This window comes from Scyliorhinus torazame, chromosome 8 (genome assembly GCF_047496885.1).
Source record: "Scyliorhinus torazame isolate Kashiwa2021f chromosome 8, sScyTor2.1, whole genome shotgun sequence".
Taxonomy (NCBI): domain Eukaryota; kingdom Metazoa; phylum Chordata; class Chondrichthyes; order Carcharhiniformes; family Scyliorhinidae; genus Scyliorhinus; species Scyliorhinus torazame.
The window spans coordinates 152,281,175-152,295,610 of record NC_092714.1 but is presented as its reverse complement, the minus strand read 5'-3'; the positions used below and the strand labels follow the sequence as shown (position 1 = coordinate 152,295,610).

The following is a 14,436-nucleotide window of genomic DNA, read 5'->3' as shown; positions in this document are numbered from 1 at the left end:
CCGCTGAGGAGGCTGAATCATTGTACTTAATTAAGGCTGAGGTGTTAAATTTTTGATAGACAAGTGAGTCAAGGGTTAGACAAGAAAGTGGAGTTGAGACCACGAGGATATCATTCATGATCTTTTGAATGGCGGAGCTGTCTCGAAGGGCTGAATGGCCGACTCCTGCTCCTATATCGCGTGTCCCTCTGCTTTGCAGAGGATTAATTAGCCGGAGGCAAAACTTCAGGAGGAAGATGGAGGGTGGGCTGGCTGCTCTAGGCCTTGCCCACCCTGTAAAATTGAGGATAGATCGAGGGTGGTGGGAAGGCCACCTTTGGAATTGTATGCCCCCCCCCCCCCCCCGCCCACTACCTGCCAGCAGGAGCCCGCTAAATGCTGCCCATACTTTTTACAGCCGTATCAGATCACCCCAACCTTTTTTTCCTGGTGAAAGAGTTCCTGTCTATTAATTCTTTCCTCATAGTTACATCCTTTGAGTTCTGGCATGTTCCTTGTCAATCATTTTTTGCATCTTCTCCAGTGTCTCCATACACTTTTGTAATTTGGAGACAAGAGCTAAGCAGTATGGTCAAACCAAGGTTCTATACAACAAATGGTTTCGAGACATGTTCTTTGAAACATATGTGGTGAAAGATTGTCAAAATTGACAAAGGCATTCACTATATAAAATTGCTGGTACATAAACTAATAAAACAGCCAGAATAATTGCAATAGCCGACACCTTCGTGACCTGTCAGATGGTGCCTTCGGAGGGCAGGGGAAGTCTGGACCATGGACAGATGTTCGGAGGATTATGTGATCTGAAAATCATTGGAAGAAGTTGTTTTTGAGGAGTATCTTGATGTTACAGATATCACACAAGGCAAAGAAATTTAGAGAGAATTTCAGAACTCGGCATCCAACTGGCTGAAGGAAGGTGGGAAGGGGCTATGAGGGAGGAGGGATGAAGCGTAGAGTGGGGAAAGGCAATGGGATAATATATAAACAGAGGATTTCGAAACAGATACACTAAGGAACAAGGACGAATGATTGACTAGAACAAGATTCATAGAATCATAGAATTTACAGTGCAGAAGGAGGCCATTCGGCCCATTGTGTCTGCACCGGCCCTTGGAAAGAGCATTCATCTGTGAATGGGATTTGATGTGGAATAGGATGCAGATAACTTGGGCAAAATGGAATATCGATACAAGTGTATGTAACAAACAATGTATTGAAACTTGCACTTAGTTCAATCTGCACCTTCAGGAGAGATGAGGAGAGAGTTGTTAACCTTTGGGTCATGCTTGCAGTAGATTTGAGAATTTTTAAAATACTAGTCACCGTGGCCCACTCCCCTCTGAATTAGAAGATATTGGTTTAAATCTCACTGCAGGATTTGAACTTGTAATCTAAGACGACACTTCGGCCCACTTTTGGGAAACAGAAATTCAGTATTTTGGATGAATCATTGAATTTAGTCTGCCTGTTTCGCTGGGTATAAACAACCTCGTTTTACTGTTTGAAGAAGAATGAAGATTGCTTCCAGTGTCCAAGGTCAGTGCTCCTCTCTGTCACCAAAAATCAGCATACTTTCATAATAATCTTTATTATTGTCACAAGTAGGCTTACATTAACACTGCAAGGAAGTTACTGTGAAAAGCCCCTAGTCTTCACACTCCGGCGCCTGTTCGGGTACGGGTTCCTGTACCGGCCTCCCCGAACAGGCGCCGGAATGTGGCGACTAGGGGCTTTTCACAGTAACTTCATTTGAAGCCTACTTGTGACAATAAGTGATTTTCATTTTAGAACATAGAACATAGGACAATACAGCGCAGTACAGGCCCTTCGGCCCACGATGTTGCCCCGAAACAAAAGCCATCTAACCTACACTATGCCATTATCATCCATATGTTTATCCAATAAACTTTTAAATGCCCTCAATGTTGGCGAGTTCACTACTGTAGCAGGTAGGGCATTCCACGGCCTCACTACTCTTTGCGTAAAGAACCTACCTCTGACCTCTGTCCTATATCTATTACCCCTCAGTTTAAAGCTATGTCCCCTCGTGCCAGCCATTTCCATCGCGGGAGAAGGCTCTCACTGTCCACCCTATCCAACCCCCTGATCATTTTGTATGCCTCTATTAAGTCTCCTCTTAACCTTCTTCTCTCCAACGAAAACAACCTCAAGTCCATCAGCCTTTCCTCATAAGATTTTCCCTCCATACCAGGCAACATCCTGGTAAATCTCCTCTGCACCCGCTCCAAAGCCTCCACGTCCTTCCTATAATGCGGTGACCAGAACTGTACGCAATACTCCAAATGCGGCCATACCAGAGTTCTGTACAGCTGCAACATGACCTCCCGACTCCGGAACTCAATCCCTCTACCAATAAAGGCCAACACTCCATAGGCCTTCTTCACAACCCTATCAACCTGGATGGCAACTTTCAGGGATCTATGTACATGGACACCTAGATCCCTCTGCTCATCCACACTTTCAAGAACTTTACCATTAGCCAAATATTCCACATTCCTGTTATTCCTTCCAAAGTGAATCACCTCACACTTCTCTACATTAAACTCCATTTGCCACCTCTCAGCCCAGCTCTGCAGCTTATCTATATCCCTCTGTAACCTGCTACATCCTTCCACACTATCGACAACACCACCGACTTTAGTATCGTCTGCAAATTTACTCACCCACCCTTCTGCGCCTTCCTCTAGGTCATTGATAAAAATGACACACAGCAACGGCCCCAGAACAGATCCTTGTGGTACTCCACTTGTGACTGTACTCCATTCTGAACATTTCCCATCAACCACCACCCTCTGTCTTCTTTCAGCTAGCCAATTTCTGATCCACATCTCTAAATCACCCTCCATCCCCAGCCGCCGTATTGTTTGCAATAGCCTACCGTGGGGAACCTTATCAAACGCTTTGCTAAAATCCATATACACCACATCAACTGCTCTACCCTCGTCTACCTGTTCAGTCACCTTCTCAAAGAACTCAATAAGGTTTGTGAGGCATGACCTACCCTTCACAAAGCCATGCTGACTATCCCTGGTCATATTATTCCTATCTAGATGATTATAAATCTTGTCTCTTATAATCCCCTCCAAGACTTTACCCACTACAGACGTGAGGCTCACCGGTCTATAGTTGCCGGGGTTGTCTCTGCTCCCCTTTTTGAACAAAGGGACCACATTTGCTGTCCTCCAGTCCTCTGGCACTACTCCTGTAGCCAATGATGACATAAAAATCAAAGCCAAAGGTCCAGCAATCTCTTCCCTGGCCTCCCAGAGAATCCTAGGATAAATCCCATCAGGTCCCGGGGACTTATCTATTTTCAGCCTGTCCAGAATTCTTGCCAACACCTCTTCCCTACGTACCTCAATGCCATCTATTCTATTAGCCTGGGGCTCAGCATTCTCCTCCACAACATTATCTTTTTCCTGAGTGAATACTGATGAAAAATATTCATTTAGTATCTCGCCTATCTCTTCAGACTCCACACACAATTTCCCATCCCTGTCCTTGACTGGTCCTACTCTTTCCCTAGTCATTCGCTTATTCCTGACATACCTATAGAAAGCTTTTGGGTTTTCCTTGATCCTTCCTGCCAAATACTTCTCATGTCCCCTCCTTGCTCGTCTTAGCTCTCTCTTTAGATCCTTCCTCGCTACCTTGTAACTATCCATCGCCCCAACCAAAACTTCACACCTCATCTTCACATAGGCCTCCTTCTTCCTCTTAACAAGAGATTCCACTTCCTTGGTAAACCACGGTTCCCTCGCTCGACGCCTTCCTCCCTGTCTGACCGGTACACGCATCAAGAACACGCAGTAGCTGATCCTTGAACAAGCCCCACTTATCCAGTGTGCCCAACACTTGCAGCCTACTTCTCCAACTTATCCCCCCCCAAGTCACGTCTAATGGCATCATAATTGCCCTTCCCCCAGCTATAACTCTTGCCCTGCGGTGTATACTTATCCCTTTCCATCATTAACGTAAACGTCACCGAATTGTGGTCACTGTCCCCAAAGTGCTCTCCTACCTCCAAATCCAACACCTGGCCTGGTTCATTACCCAAAACCAAATCCAACGTGGCCTCGCCTCTTGTTGGCCTGTCAACATATTGTTTCAGGAAACCCTCCTGCACACACTGTACAAAAAACGACCCATCTATTGTACTTGAACTATATCTTTTCCAGTCAATATTTGGAAAATATTTCCATTTCAGAGGGAGAATTCAGAATGTCCAAATGACCTAACAGCACATCTTTTGGGACTTGTGGGAGGAAACCGGAGCACCCGGAGGAAACCCACAAAGACACGGAGAGAACGTGCAGACTCCGCACAGACAGTGGCCCAAGCCGGGAATGGAACCTGGGACCCTGGCGCTGTGAAGCAACAGTGCTAACCACTGTGCTGCCATGCCGCTAAGTCAGTTCTTCGGTCAGTTTGATGTATGTGGGATCTTGCTGTGTACAAAGTGATTGTCACTTATGTCACACAACAATAACTACACTTCCAAAATAATGTGTTGCATGTGAAGGGTTGCAGGACCTTTGAGGATGCAGTTCATTTGTTTAACTACACATATGGCTGCATTTCATATTATTGAAACAAAAGCACAGAAGGAAACTTGTGCTAGTGCAAACTATTCTGTTGGAGCTAACGCACTTATCCCATATCCTTACCTTTTTCCTATAACCTCCACATTAACTGCTGCACAACATAATTCATGTAAGCCACTAGCATGTGCTATTGATCATATTGAGGTTTGCTGGCAGTTCCAGTTTGATATGTGTGATGCACTGTTCTAGTAACTAGTAATCAACAATTAATAGTTTCTATGTTGCAACGTTGGTTTATCCAAATGGTAAAGCGAGGCTAATGGGCACCTGAAGGAGAAAAGAATAGAAGGATAAGTAGGCAAGGGTGAGCAATGATGTGTGGAGCACAAACACTGGTAAAGGTCTATTGGGATGAATAGCTGGATTCTGTGCTGTAAACTCTATATAAACTTGATCTTATCCAAAACTCATTTGCCTGTGTCCGAACATCAAATCCCATTCACCCATCGTTCCAGTGCTCATTGAATTACACTGGCTCTCAGTCTGGCAGTTCCCTGATTGTAAAGTTCTCACTGCTCCATGGCCTCACACCTCCATACCCGTGTATCCTCCTCCAGCCCCACAAGCATCTTGGGCATTTTCAAAGCTCTCCTATTGGTGGATGTGCTTCCAGCTGCATGGGCCCTTAACTCTGGAATTCCCTCCTCATAGCCTCTACCTCTCTAACCCTCTCTCCTCCTTTAAGATGCCCTCAGAAGTCTATCCTTTGACAAATTTTTGGTTGTCCAATCTCATCTTCCTTATGTGGCTTGGTGTCAGATTTTGTTCAGCATCACTGCTCTGAAGCTCTTTATAATGGAGATACTACATGCAATATATAAATGTGAGTTTTAGTAGTATGAGTGGGGGCGGGGTGGAGATAAAAGAGCACAAGGTAGAGCAAGACTGAGAGCAAGTGTCGGGGTGATAAAAGAGTGCAAGAAATAGACTGGGAGCGGAGCCAGGAGGGTAAAAGAGCAAGACTGAGGGCGGAACTAGGAGGATAAATGAGCGCAAGAAAAAGCGAGACTGAGAGCAGAGCCTGGGAGATAAATGAGCACGAGAAAGAGAGAGGCTGAGGGCGGAACCAGGATAAAAGAACGAGACTGAGGGTGAAACCAGGAGGATTAAAGAGCACAAGAAAGAGCAAGACTGAGAGCGGAGCTGGGATGATAAAAGAACATGAGAAAGAGCAAGACTAAAAGCAGAGCGGGAAGGATAAAAGAGCGTGAGAAAAAGTAAGACTGCGACCAGTGTGCAAGCTTGGAGTTTGGTACTCCTGGGGTGAGGTCAGGATTCAAAAGTGAGGTGCAGCAATTGGAAGCAGCTGATTGAGTGAGTTTTGTAGGGCATGTATTTACTACTTTTATCGCTTACACTTTGTACCGTCTAGATTCTGTGGCCTATATTTTGTAAGAATGATATGTTGGAGTAACGAGGACCAGGGAAGAAGGGCCCTGGAGTAATTGATAGTGGTTGATGTTAATCATCTTCCAAAAGGTTTAATTTAAAGGGGTAAGTTGTGCCAGGAGAGCTCATAGCAGTGGTGTACTCTTCCTGTTCATTGTGGGAAGACAGGAACATTTCCAGTGCCCGGGGCCAGAATGTCTGCAGGAAGTGTCTCCAGCTGCAGCCCCTGGAAGCCCCGGCTTTGGAGCTGGAGCGACAGCTGGGGACACTGTGGAGCATCTGTAAGGCGGAGAGTGTTGTGGATAGCATGTATGGAGAGGTGGTCACATTGCAGGGAGGGTGAACAGCCAGTGGTTGTGGTACATATTGGTACAAACGACATAGGTAAAAAAAGGATGAGGTCCTAAAAGCAGAATATAGGGATTTGGGGAAAAATGTTGAAAAGTAGGACCTCAAAGGCAGTGATCTCAGTATTACTACCAGTGCCACATGCTAGCCAGAGCAGAAATTGCCGGACATATCAGATGAATGCTGATGAGATGGTATGAATGAAAGCGTTTCTGAGACACTGGGACGAATTCTGAGGGAGATGGGACCAGTACAAACTGGACAGGTTACGCATGGCCAGGAGCTGACTGATGTCCTTGAGGAGGGGGGGGGGGGGTGGTAAACATAGACAAGAATAAAAGTCAGAAAGGGGAAAAGGGGAATATGAAAAGTGATGGGTAGAGAAATCAAGGGCCGGAATAATAATAATAATTGCTTATTGTCACAAGTAGGCTTCAATTAAGTTACTGTGAAAAGCCCCTAGTCGCCACATTCCGGCGCCTATTCGGGGAGGCCGGTACGGTAATCAAACCCGCGCTGCTGGCATTGTTCTGCACCACAAGCCAGTTGTTGGATAAAAGAAGGCCACGGTGAAAAATAATGGGAACGGGAAAGGAATGTTAAAAAGCAAGACAGGAAGCAAAGAGTAGGAATAAACAGGTCTTTTTCCAATTGGCAGGCAGTGATATCGCAGGACTCAGTGTTAGGATCCCAATATATAATAATGATTTAGTTGGGGAAACTAAATGTAACATTTCCAAATTTGCAGATGACACAAAAGCTGGGTGGGAGGATGAGCTGTGAGGAGGGTGCAAGAATGCTTTAGTGTGATATGGACAAGTTGAATAAGTGGACAAATGGATGGCAGATGAAGAATAATGTGGATAAATGTGAGGTTATCCACTTTGGTAGGAAAAACAGGAAGGCAGATTATCTGAATGGTTATGGATTGAGTGAGGGGAATGTGCAACAAGACCTGGGTGTCCTCGTACACCAGTTGCTGTTTGGCCTCCTTATCTGAAAAGGGATGTTCTTGCTCTAGAGGGCGTGCCACAAAGGTTTACCAGACTGATTCCTGGGATGGCAAGACTGACGTATCGGGAAAGATTGAGTTGGTGAGGATTATATTCGCTGGAGTTTAGAAGAGTGACGGGGGAGGGTGGGGTGAACTCATGGAAACCTATAAAATTCTAACAGCACTAGACAGAGTACATGCCGGAAGTATGTTCCGGATGACAGGGGAGTTCAGAAGAAGGGGGTCACAGTCTAAGGATTTGGGGTAGACCATTTAGGACTGAGATGAGGAGAAATTCCTCCACCCAGAGAATGTTGAATTTGCTACCACAGAAAGCAGTTGAGACCAAAACATTGTGGGGCGGATTCTCCACCACCCACTGCTGGGAGCAGGGTTCCCGATACAGCGGAGAGTCGAGCGTTAGACAAAAGAGCCGATTATGATCTGATGCTCTGGTCTTCCGCTCGCACGCACGTGTTTAACATTTTGGATTATCAACCTTTCTTGGAAGATTGTTATAGCTGACCTTTCTGCTATCACACAAGCATATAGGAGCTTAAAGTTTACCAAATTGCGTTTGGAATCAATTTTTCATACTCTATATGATATGTTTCTTAACAGTGTAATGAAACGTCAAAGTGGTAATTTCTTGGGATGAAGGGAGGTGGAAAGCTGTGATTACCAAAGACTGATTAAAGCCAGCTTTAAAGCCCACTTTTCTTTTCCAGTCACTCGATACCCAGACAGTGTTACTTAACAAAGTGTTGCTAATGCTTATCAAGGGAAGGAAACCAGAACAATCTGCCTCACGTGGGCTATCGGTGGCCCTGTTTTCAGTTGCCTAGCTCCTGTTCGAGAAATTCCCAAGTTGTGAAGAGAACACTGAGACTAGGATGCCATTGGTAGACTGTTTATTGCAGTGCTTACTTCTTCACTCTTAAAACAATCTCTCTCACTGCTGGCTGACTCTTTATATCCACATCTGAGCATAATTAACAAATCAATACCCAACACCTGTTAACCTCATTGCCTTAAATTACTGGTGCCTAACATCCATCAACAAAACCTACTTGATACTAACAGCTCCTAAGTTCTGCAATCCCCTCCCTAAATCTCTCTTGTCTCGAATTTCTCCCATCTTTAGAAACTTACCTCTTTGTCTAAGGCTCTGTCCATGTTCTGTTTACTTATGCAGTCTGTTAATGATCAGTTGCTTTTTTGGGGAGCATCTGAGGAACGGATAGTGGCGATGACAGCATGTAATCTTTCTGCTCTTGAACCAATAACATGGGGTATTCTCTATCCATTTGAACAAGGCAAATGATTGTTTTAATATTGCATCTGAAAGGCATCATGTCCAATGATATAGCAGCTTTATCTGCTCATTCTCAAAACACTGCTTTTCCATTCATTCAAGAGCGGAGATGGGAACGTGGATTATCCCATTCAAAAAATGAGCACTTCCTCAGTACTGCACTGGAGTGTCAGCATGGATTATGTGCCAAGGTCACTGGTGTGGAACCTAAACCTACAACAGACGGGAGAATGCAAACACCATTTGTAGAGAACTTGCAGAATTGTGTTGATATTTGCAGACTGCTTGTACGACTGCAGTACTTACAGACATCTCTTTCTATGAGACAAATATTGGCCAGAATTATTTGACATCCCTCCTCCCACCACAGAAATGGGGTGGTCTTGTCGGGTGTGTGTGTGTGGGGGGGGGGGGGCAGGGAACGGTGTACGGGGAGTGTAAAGTTGGGTGGGATAGTGGAGAATGCCATGCCTGTTGCCTTCCCACCGTCAGTGGTGTTTTACCAGTGGTGGACTTGATGGTGAGTGGCCCGTCAGCTCGTTTTTCCAGTTATGGATTGGCATCCCGTCAGATGGAGAGACCATCCAGTAAAATCTGGTGTCCTCCTTGCAGGCTTGGGGGTGGGTGCGTTCTTCCTAATCAGCACCCCATGGCCCATCAAGAGCCCTCCAGCTGCAAGTACTGTCGCCATTGAAAGACACTCCCCTCTCCTGGCAGTCCCATCCTGATTGGCGCTGGCGAACCCTGACCCGGCATAGCTGTACTTGAGCTCAATGTGTGCTACTCTGGGGCTTGGTGCAGTCCCACTGGCCCTCTGATTAGTCAGCAGCTCTTGGAGAGGTGGGGGCATCCTGCATGAGAGGGGCAGAAGGCATGATTTCAGGCAATTAACTGCCTGAGTACTGCAAAATCTGGTCATGGCTCCTGGGGCTTAGTGGAGATACGGTTACCCTAAAAGGTTGTTTTCCTTGGAGAATAGGAGACTGAGGGGGGACATGATTGAGATGTAAAATTATAAGAGGCATTGATAGAGCAGACAGGAGGAAACCTTTCTTCTTGGTGGAGGGATCAATGACTGGAGGCATAGATTTAAGGTGAGGGGCAGGAGTTTTAGAGGGAACGAGACTGGTTTTCACTCAGAGGGTGGTGGGAATCTGGAACCCACTGCCTGGAAGGATGGTGGAGGCAGAGACCCACATAACATTTAAGCATTTAGATATGCACTTGGGCAGCACATAGCATTGCAACCTCACGGCGCCGAGGTCCCAGGTTCAATCCCGGCTCTGGGTCACTGTCCATGTGGAGTTTGCACATTCTCCCCGTGTTTGCATGGGTTTCGCCCCCACAACCCAAAGATGTGCAGGATAGGTGGGTTGGCCATGCTAAATTGCCCCTTAATTGGAAAAATGAATTGGGTACTCTAAATTTAAAAAAAAAGATATGGACTTGAACTTAGGTGGTTGTTTTTGACTGGTGCACATGTGGTGGGCCAGAGGGCCTTGGCTGTGCGGTAGACATCTGTGACACTCTTGAGTCTCTGGCTGATGGGTGAGGCTGCAGCCGCTGGCCAGTATTTATTTTGAGAATTCCTGTCTGCTCAGTTGCTTTCATTGCTGTGTTTCAAATTATTTGCAGACAAGTATAAAGGAAGGATTTCTACTGAAGCAAACCAGCTCATTTCAGCGTTGGAAAAGAAGATATTTCAAGCTACGGGGGAGGACTCTTTATTATGCCAAGGACTCAAAGGTAAGGAAGGGGACGCACAAAAGTATTCAAGTCTTGCTGATTTGTCTTGATCATAAATTTAGAAAGTGAATTGACCATCCGCTCAGCAGTCCCCACCACTTCAAAAGAAAGACTTGTGTTCATCTCGCACCTTTCACCACCTCAGTTCATCCCAATGCACTTCGTCGCCAACTAAATACTCAAGACGTGTAGTCACTGTTTCTATTGTAGAAATTGTTTCTATTGTAGAAATCGCAGTAATTCATTTATACACAACCCACAAATATCCACAAACGAGCAGTATGATGATGATCATATCACCTGTGTCAGCTATTTTGCTCGCGAGGCCAATACTGGCCAAGATGTGGGCTTGCCTTTGAAATAGGTGATCATGTGATTTTTCGTGTTCACCAGTGGGGGAAGGCGCAAAAATACCTGTGCAAGTTGTTTTCCAAGAACCAGGTAAACCTCGGACTTGATTGCCTCAGTACAACAGTTGACCAGATAATATTCGGTACAGTTATGTACCTGTCATACTTTCAAATTTCCCAAGTGCCAGTCTTGTGCAATCTAACGAGAACCTCTGAAAATAGTTTCACATCAGCCTGCTTGACAGCACAATCAATATCTTTGGTACCTCACACTGATTTGCAGCTTTCCATTCTGCTTGTTTGTGGGCTGACAGCCTTTGTTTAGTGTTTGACGCATGCTGTTCAAAAAAACTATTGCATATTGAGAAAATTACTGACCGACAAGAAAGCTTATTCAGTAAATAAAGACATTAAATTAGCTTACTAACAAAGCTCCCATGTTATGATTCTTTGTTTGGGTTAAATATTTGCCTTATCTTTCATTCTGCTGCTCATACTATTTGTAAAGCTAATGTCTGTATTTTTAATTTGAAGTTTTTAATGAAAACTTCTTTATGACCGAGAGAGGTATACAGCTACATAATGTACATGATGGCCTGAGTGTTACATAGCAAAATGCTAACAAAATAGATTATTTATTAAACGCACACGGCAATGGCTGCTCCACATGCCCTGTAATTTAGACATGAGCCAGCGAATAGGTATGAAGCTGCATATTCAATGATTGAAATGATGGTGCATTGGAGTTATACATAAGTGCAGGTAGCATGGTAGCACAGTGGGAGCACTATTGCTTCACAGCTCCAGGGTCCCAGGTTCGATTCCTGGCTTGAGTTACTGCCTGTGTGGAATCTGCATGTTCTCCCTGTGTCTGCATGGGTTTCCTCCAGGTGTTCCGGTTTCCTCCCACAAGTCCCGAAAAACACGCTGTTAGGTAATTTGGACATTCTGAATTCTCCCTCAGTGTACCCGAACAGGCGCCGGAATGTGGCGACCAGGGGCTTTTCACAGTATCTTCATTGCAGTGTTAATGTATGCCTACTTGTGACAATAAAGATTATTATAAGGCTCATTTTGTTTGATTGATGAGGATGAGAATGTAAAATTTGAGATGCTCATGCGCAGCAAGCCAACTTGGGTCATCAAGCACTGAAATGATGGGGAGTGGGACAGGATGCGGGTAGCAGACTCTTTGATGAAATTCACTTTATGAAGTATAAACAGAAAATGCTGGAAAAACCAGCAGGTCTAGCAGCATCTGTGGAGAGAAAAGCATAGTGTTTAATGTTTCAAGACTGTGTGACTTCTTCAGAGCTGAAGAGAGGGAGAAATGTGTGATGGGTTTTATACTATTTAAAGGAGGTTAAGCAAACCAGAAAGTCAGGGATAGGTAGGAGCTAGGAGAGATTGGAAGAAGATGTTTATGACACACAACAAAGGAGGTGTTAATTTCAGCACTAAGGACTAAAGTAGGTGCTGATAGTGACAGAAAGGAAAAGTAGCAGAATGTGTTAATTTCAGAACAAGGGCCAGCACTCTGTGAAAGCAAACCTTAAGAACACGTGACAGATGGCCTTGTGGGGTTGGAGAGTTGCCCTCTCCGCCATCTTGACCACTTTTTAAATCCAAATAAAAATGTTTTTGTCCCAGTGCAAGCCACCTGTGCTTTCCCATTGTGCCATCTGTCACTTGTTCGGCATCTGCAGTATTTTGCTTTAATCTTATTGAACAAAGAAAAGTACAACACAGGAACAAACCCTTTGGCCCTCCAAGCCTGCAGCGATCATGCTGCCCGTCTAACCTAAAACCTTCTACACTTCCGGGGTCCGAATCCCTCCATTCCCATCTTATTCACGTATTTGTCAAGGAGTACTTTAAACGTCACTATTGTATCTGCTTCCACCACCTCCTCCGGCAGTAAGTTCCAGGCATCCACTACCCTCTGTGTAAGAAATCTTCCCTCGCACATCTCCTCCTCTAAACTTTGCCCCTTGCACCTTAAACCTATGTCCCCCAGTAATTGACTCTTCTACCCTGGGAAAAAGCTTCTGACTATCCATTCTGCCCATGCCCCTCATAATTTTGTAGACTTCTATCAGGTCGTCCCTAAGCCTCTGTCGTTCCAGTGAGAACAAAGTGAGCTTCTCCAACCTCTCCTCAGAGCTAATGCCCTCCATACCAGGCAACATCCTGGTAAATCTTTTCTGTACTCTTTCCAAAGCCTCCACATCCTTCTGGCAAGCAGAATTGAATTCAAAGTGTGGCCGAACTAAGATTCTAAACAGCTGCAAAGTGACTTGCCAATTTTAATACTCTGTGCCCCGGCTGATAAAGGCAAGCATGCCGTATGCCTTCTTGACTACCTTCTCCACCTGCGTTGCCACTTTCAGGGACCTGTGGACCTGTATACCTAGATCCCTCTGCCTGTTAATACTCTTAAGAATTCTGCCATTTACTGTATATTTCCCATGTCTATTCGACCTTCCAAAATGCATGACCTCACATATTTGTCCGGATCAAACTCCATCTGCCATCTCTCCACCCAAGTCTCCAGTTGATCTAAATCCTGCTGTATCCTCTGACAGTCCTCATCGCTATCCGCAATTTCACCAACCTTTGTGTCATCAACAAACTTACTAATCAGGCCTGTTGCATTTTCGTCCAAATCATTTATATGTATTACAAACAGCAAAGGTCCCAGCAATGATTCCCTCCATTCAGAAAAGCACCCTTCCACTGCTACCTTCAGTCTTCTCTGACCGAGCCAGTTCTGTATCCATCTTGCAAGCTCACCTCTGATCCTATGTGGCTTAATCTTCTGTAGCAATCTGTCATGAGGGATCTTGTCAAAGACCTTACTGAAATCCATGAAGCCAACATCTACTGCCCTACCTTCACCAATCATTTTTGTCACTTCGTCAAAAAACACGATCAAGTTAGTGAGACAAGACCTCCCCTTCTCAAAACCATGCTGCCTCTCGCTAATACGTCAACATGTTTCCAAATGGGAGTAAATACTGTCTCGAAGAATCCTCTCCAATAATTTCCCCATCACTGACATAGGCCCACAGGCCTGCAATTTCCTGCATTATCCTTGCTACCTTTCTTAAACCAAGGAACAACATTGGCTATTCTTAAGTCTTCTAGGACCTCACCTGTAGCCAGTGAGGATACAAAGATTTCTCTCAAGGCCCCAGCAATTTGCTTGCCTCTCTCAGTATTCTTGGGTAGATCCCATCAGGCCCTGGGGACTTGTCTACCTTAATGTTTTTCAAGACTCCCAACACCTCCTTTTTGATCTCAATGTGAACCAGACTATCAACACCCCCTTCCCAGACTCACCATTAACCAAGTCCTTCTCTTTGGTGAATGCTGATGCAAAGTACTCATTTAGTACCTCCCCCATTTCCTCTGACTCCACGCATTGTTTCCCTCCCTGTCCTTGAGTGGGCCAACCCTTTCCCTGGCTACCCTCTTGCTCTTTATATACTATAAATAGCCTTGGGATTTTCCTGAATCCTGTTTGCCAATGACTTTTCATGACCTTTTAAGCCCTCCTGTCTCCAGTTCCTTCCTACTTTCGTTATATTCCTCACGGGCTTCATCTATTTCCAGCCCTTACAAATGCTTCCTTTTTCTTTTGGACTAGGCCCACAATATCCCTCA

General features: G+C 45.0%; 1 protein-coding gene across 5 annotated transcripts in view; it reads left to right on the top strand.

Annotated features, from left to right (window-relative positions):
- The window catches only part of dgkh (diacylglycerol kinase, eta), an 857,220-nt gene that overhangs the window by 338,508 nt on the left and 504,276 nt on the right, over window positions 1-14,436 (top strand). For all 5 annotated transcript variants that reach the window (XM_072514377.1, XM_072514378.1, XM_072514379.1 and 2 more), the window contains one exon: window positions 10,310-10,420. In XM_072514377.1, the coding sequence (XP_072370478.1) occupies window positions 10,310-10,420 (111 nt within the window). The remainder of the gene's footprint in view (window positions 1-10,309; window positions 10,421-14,436) is intronic.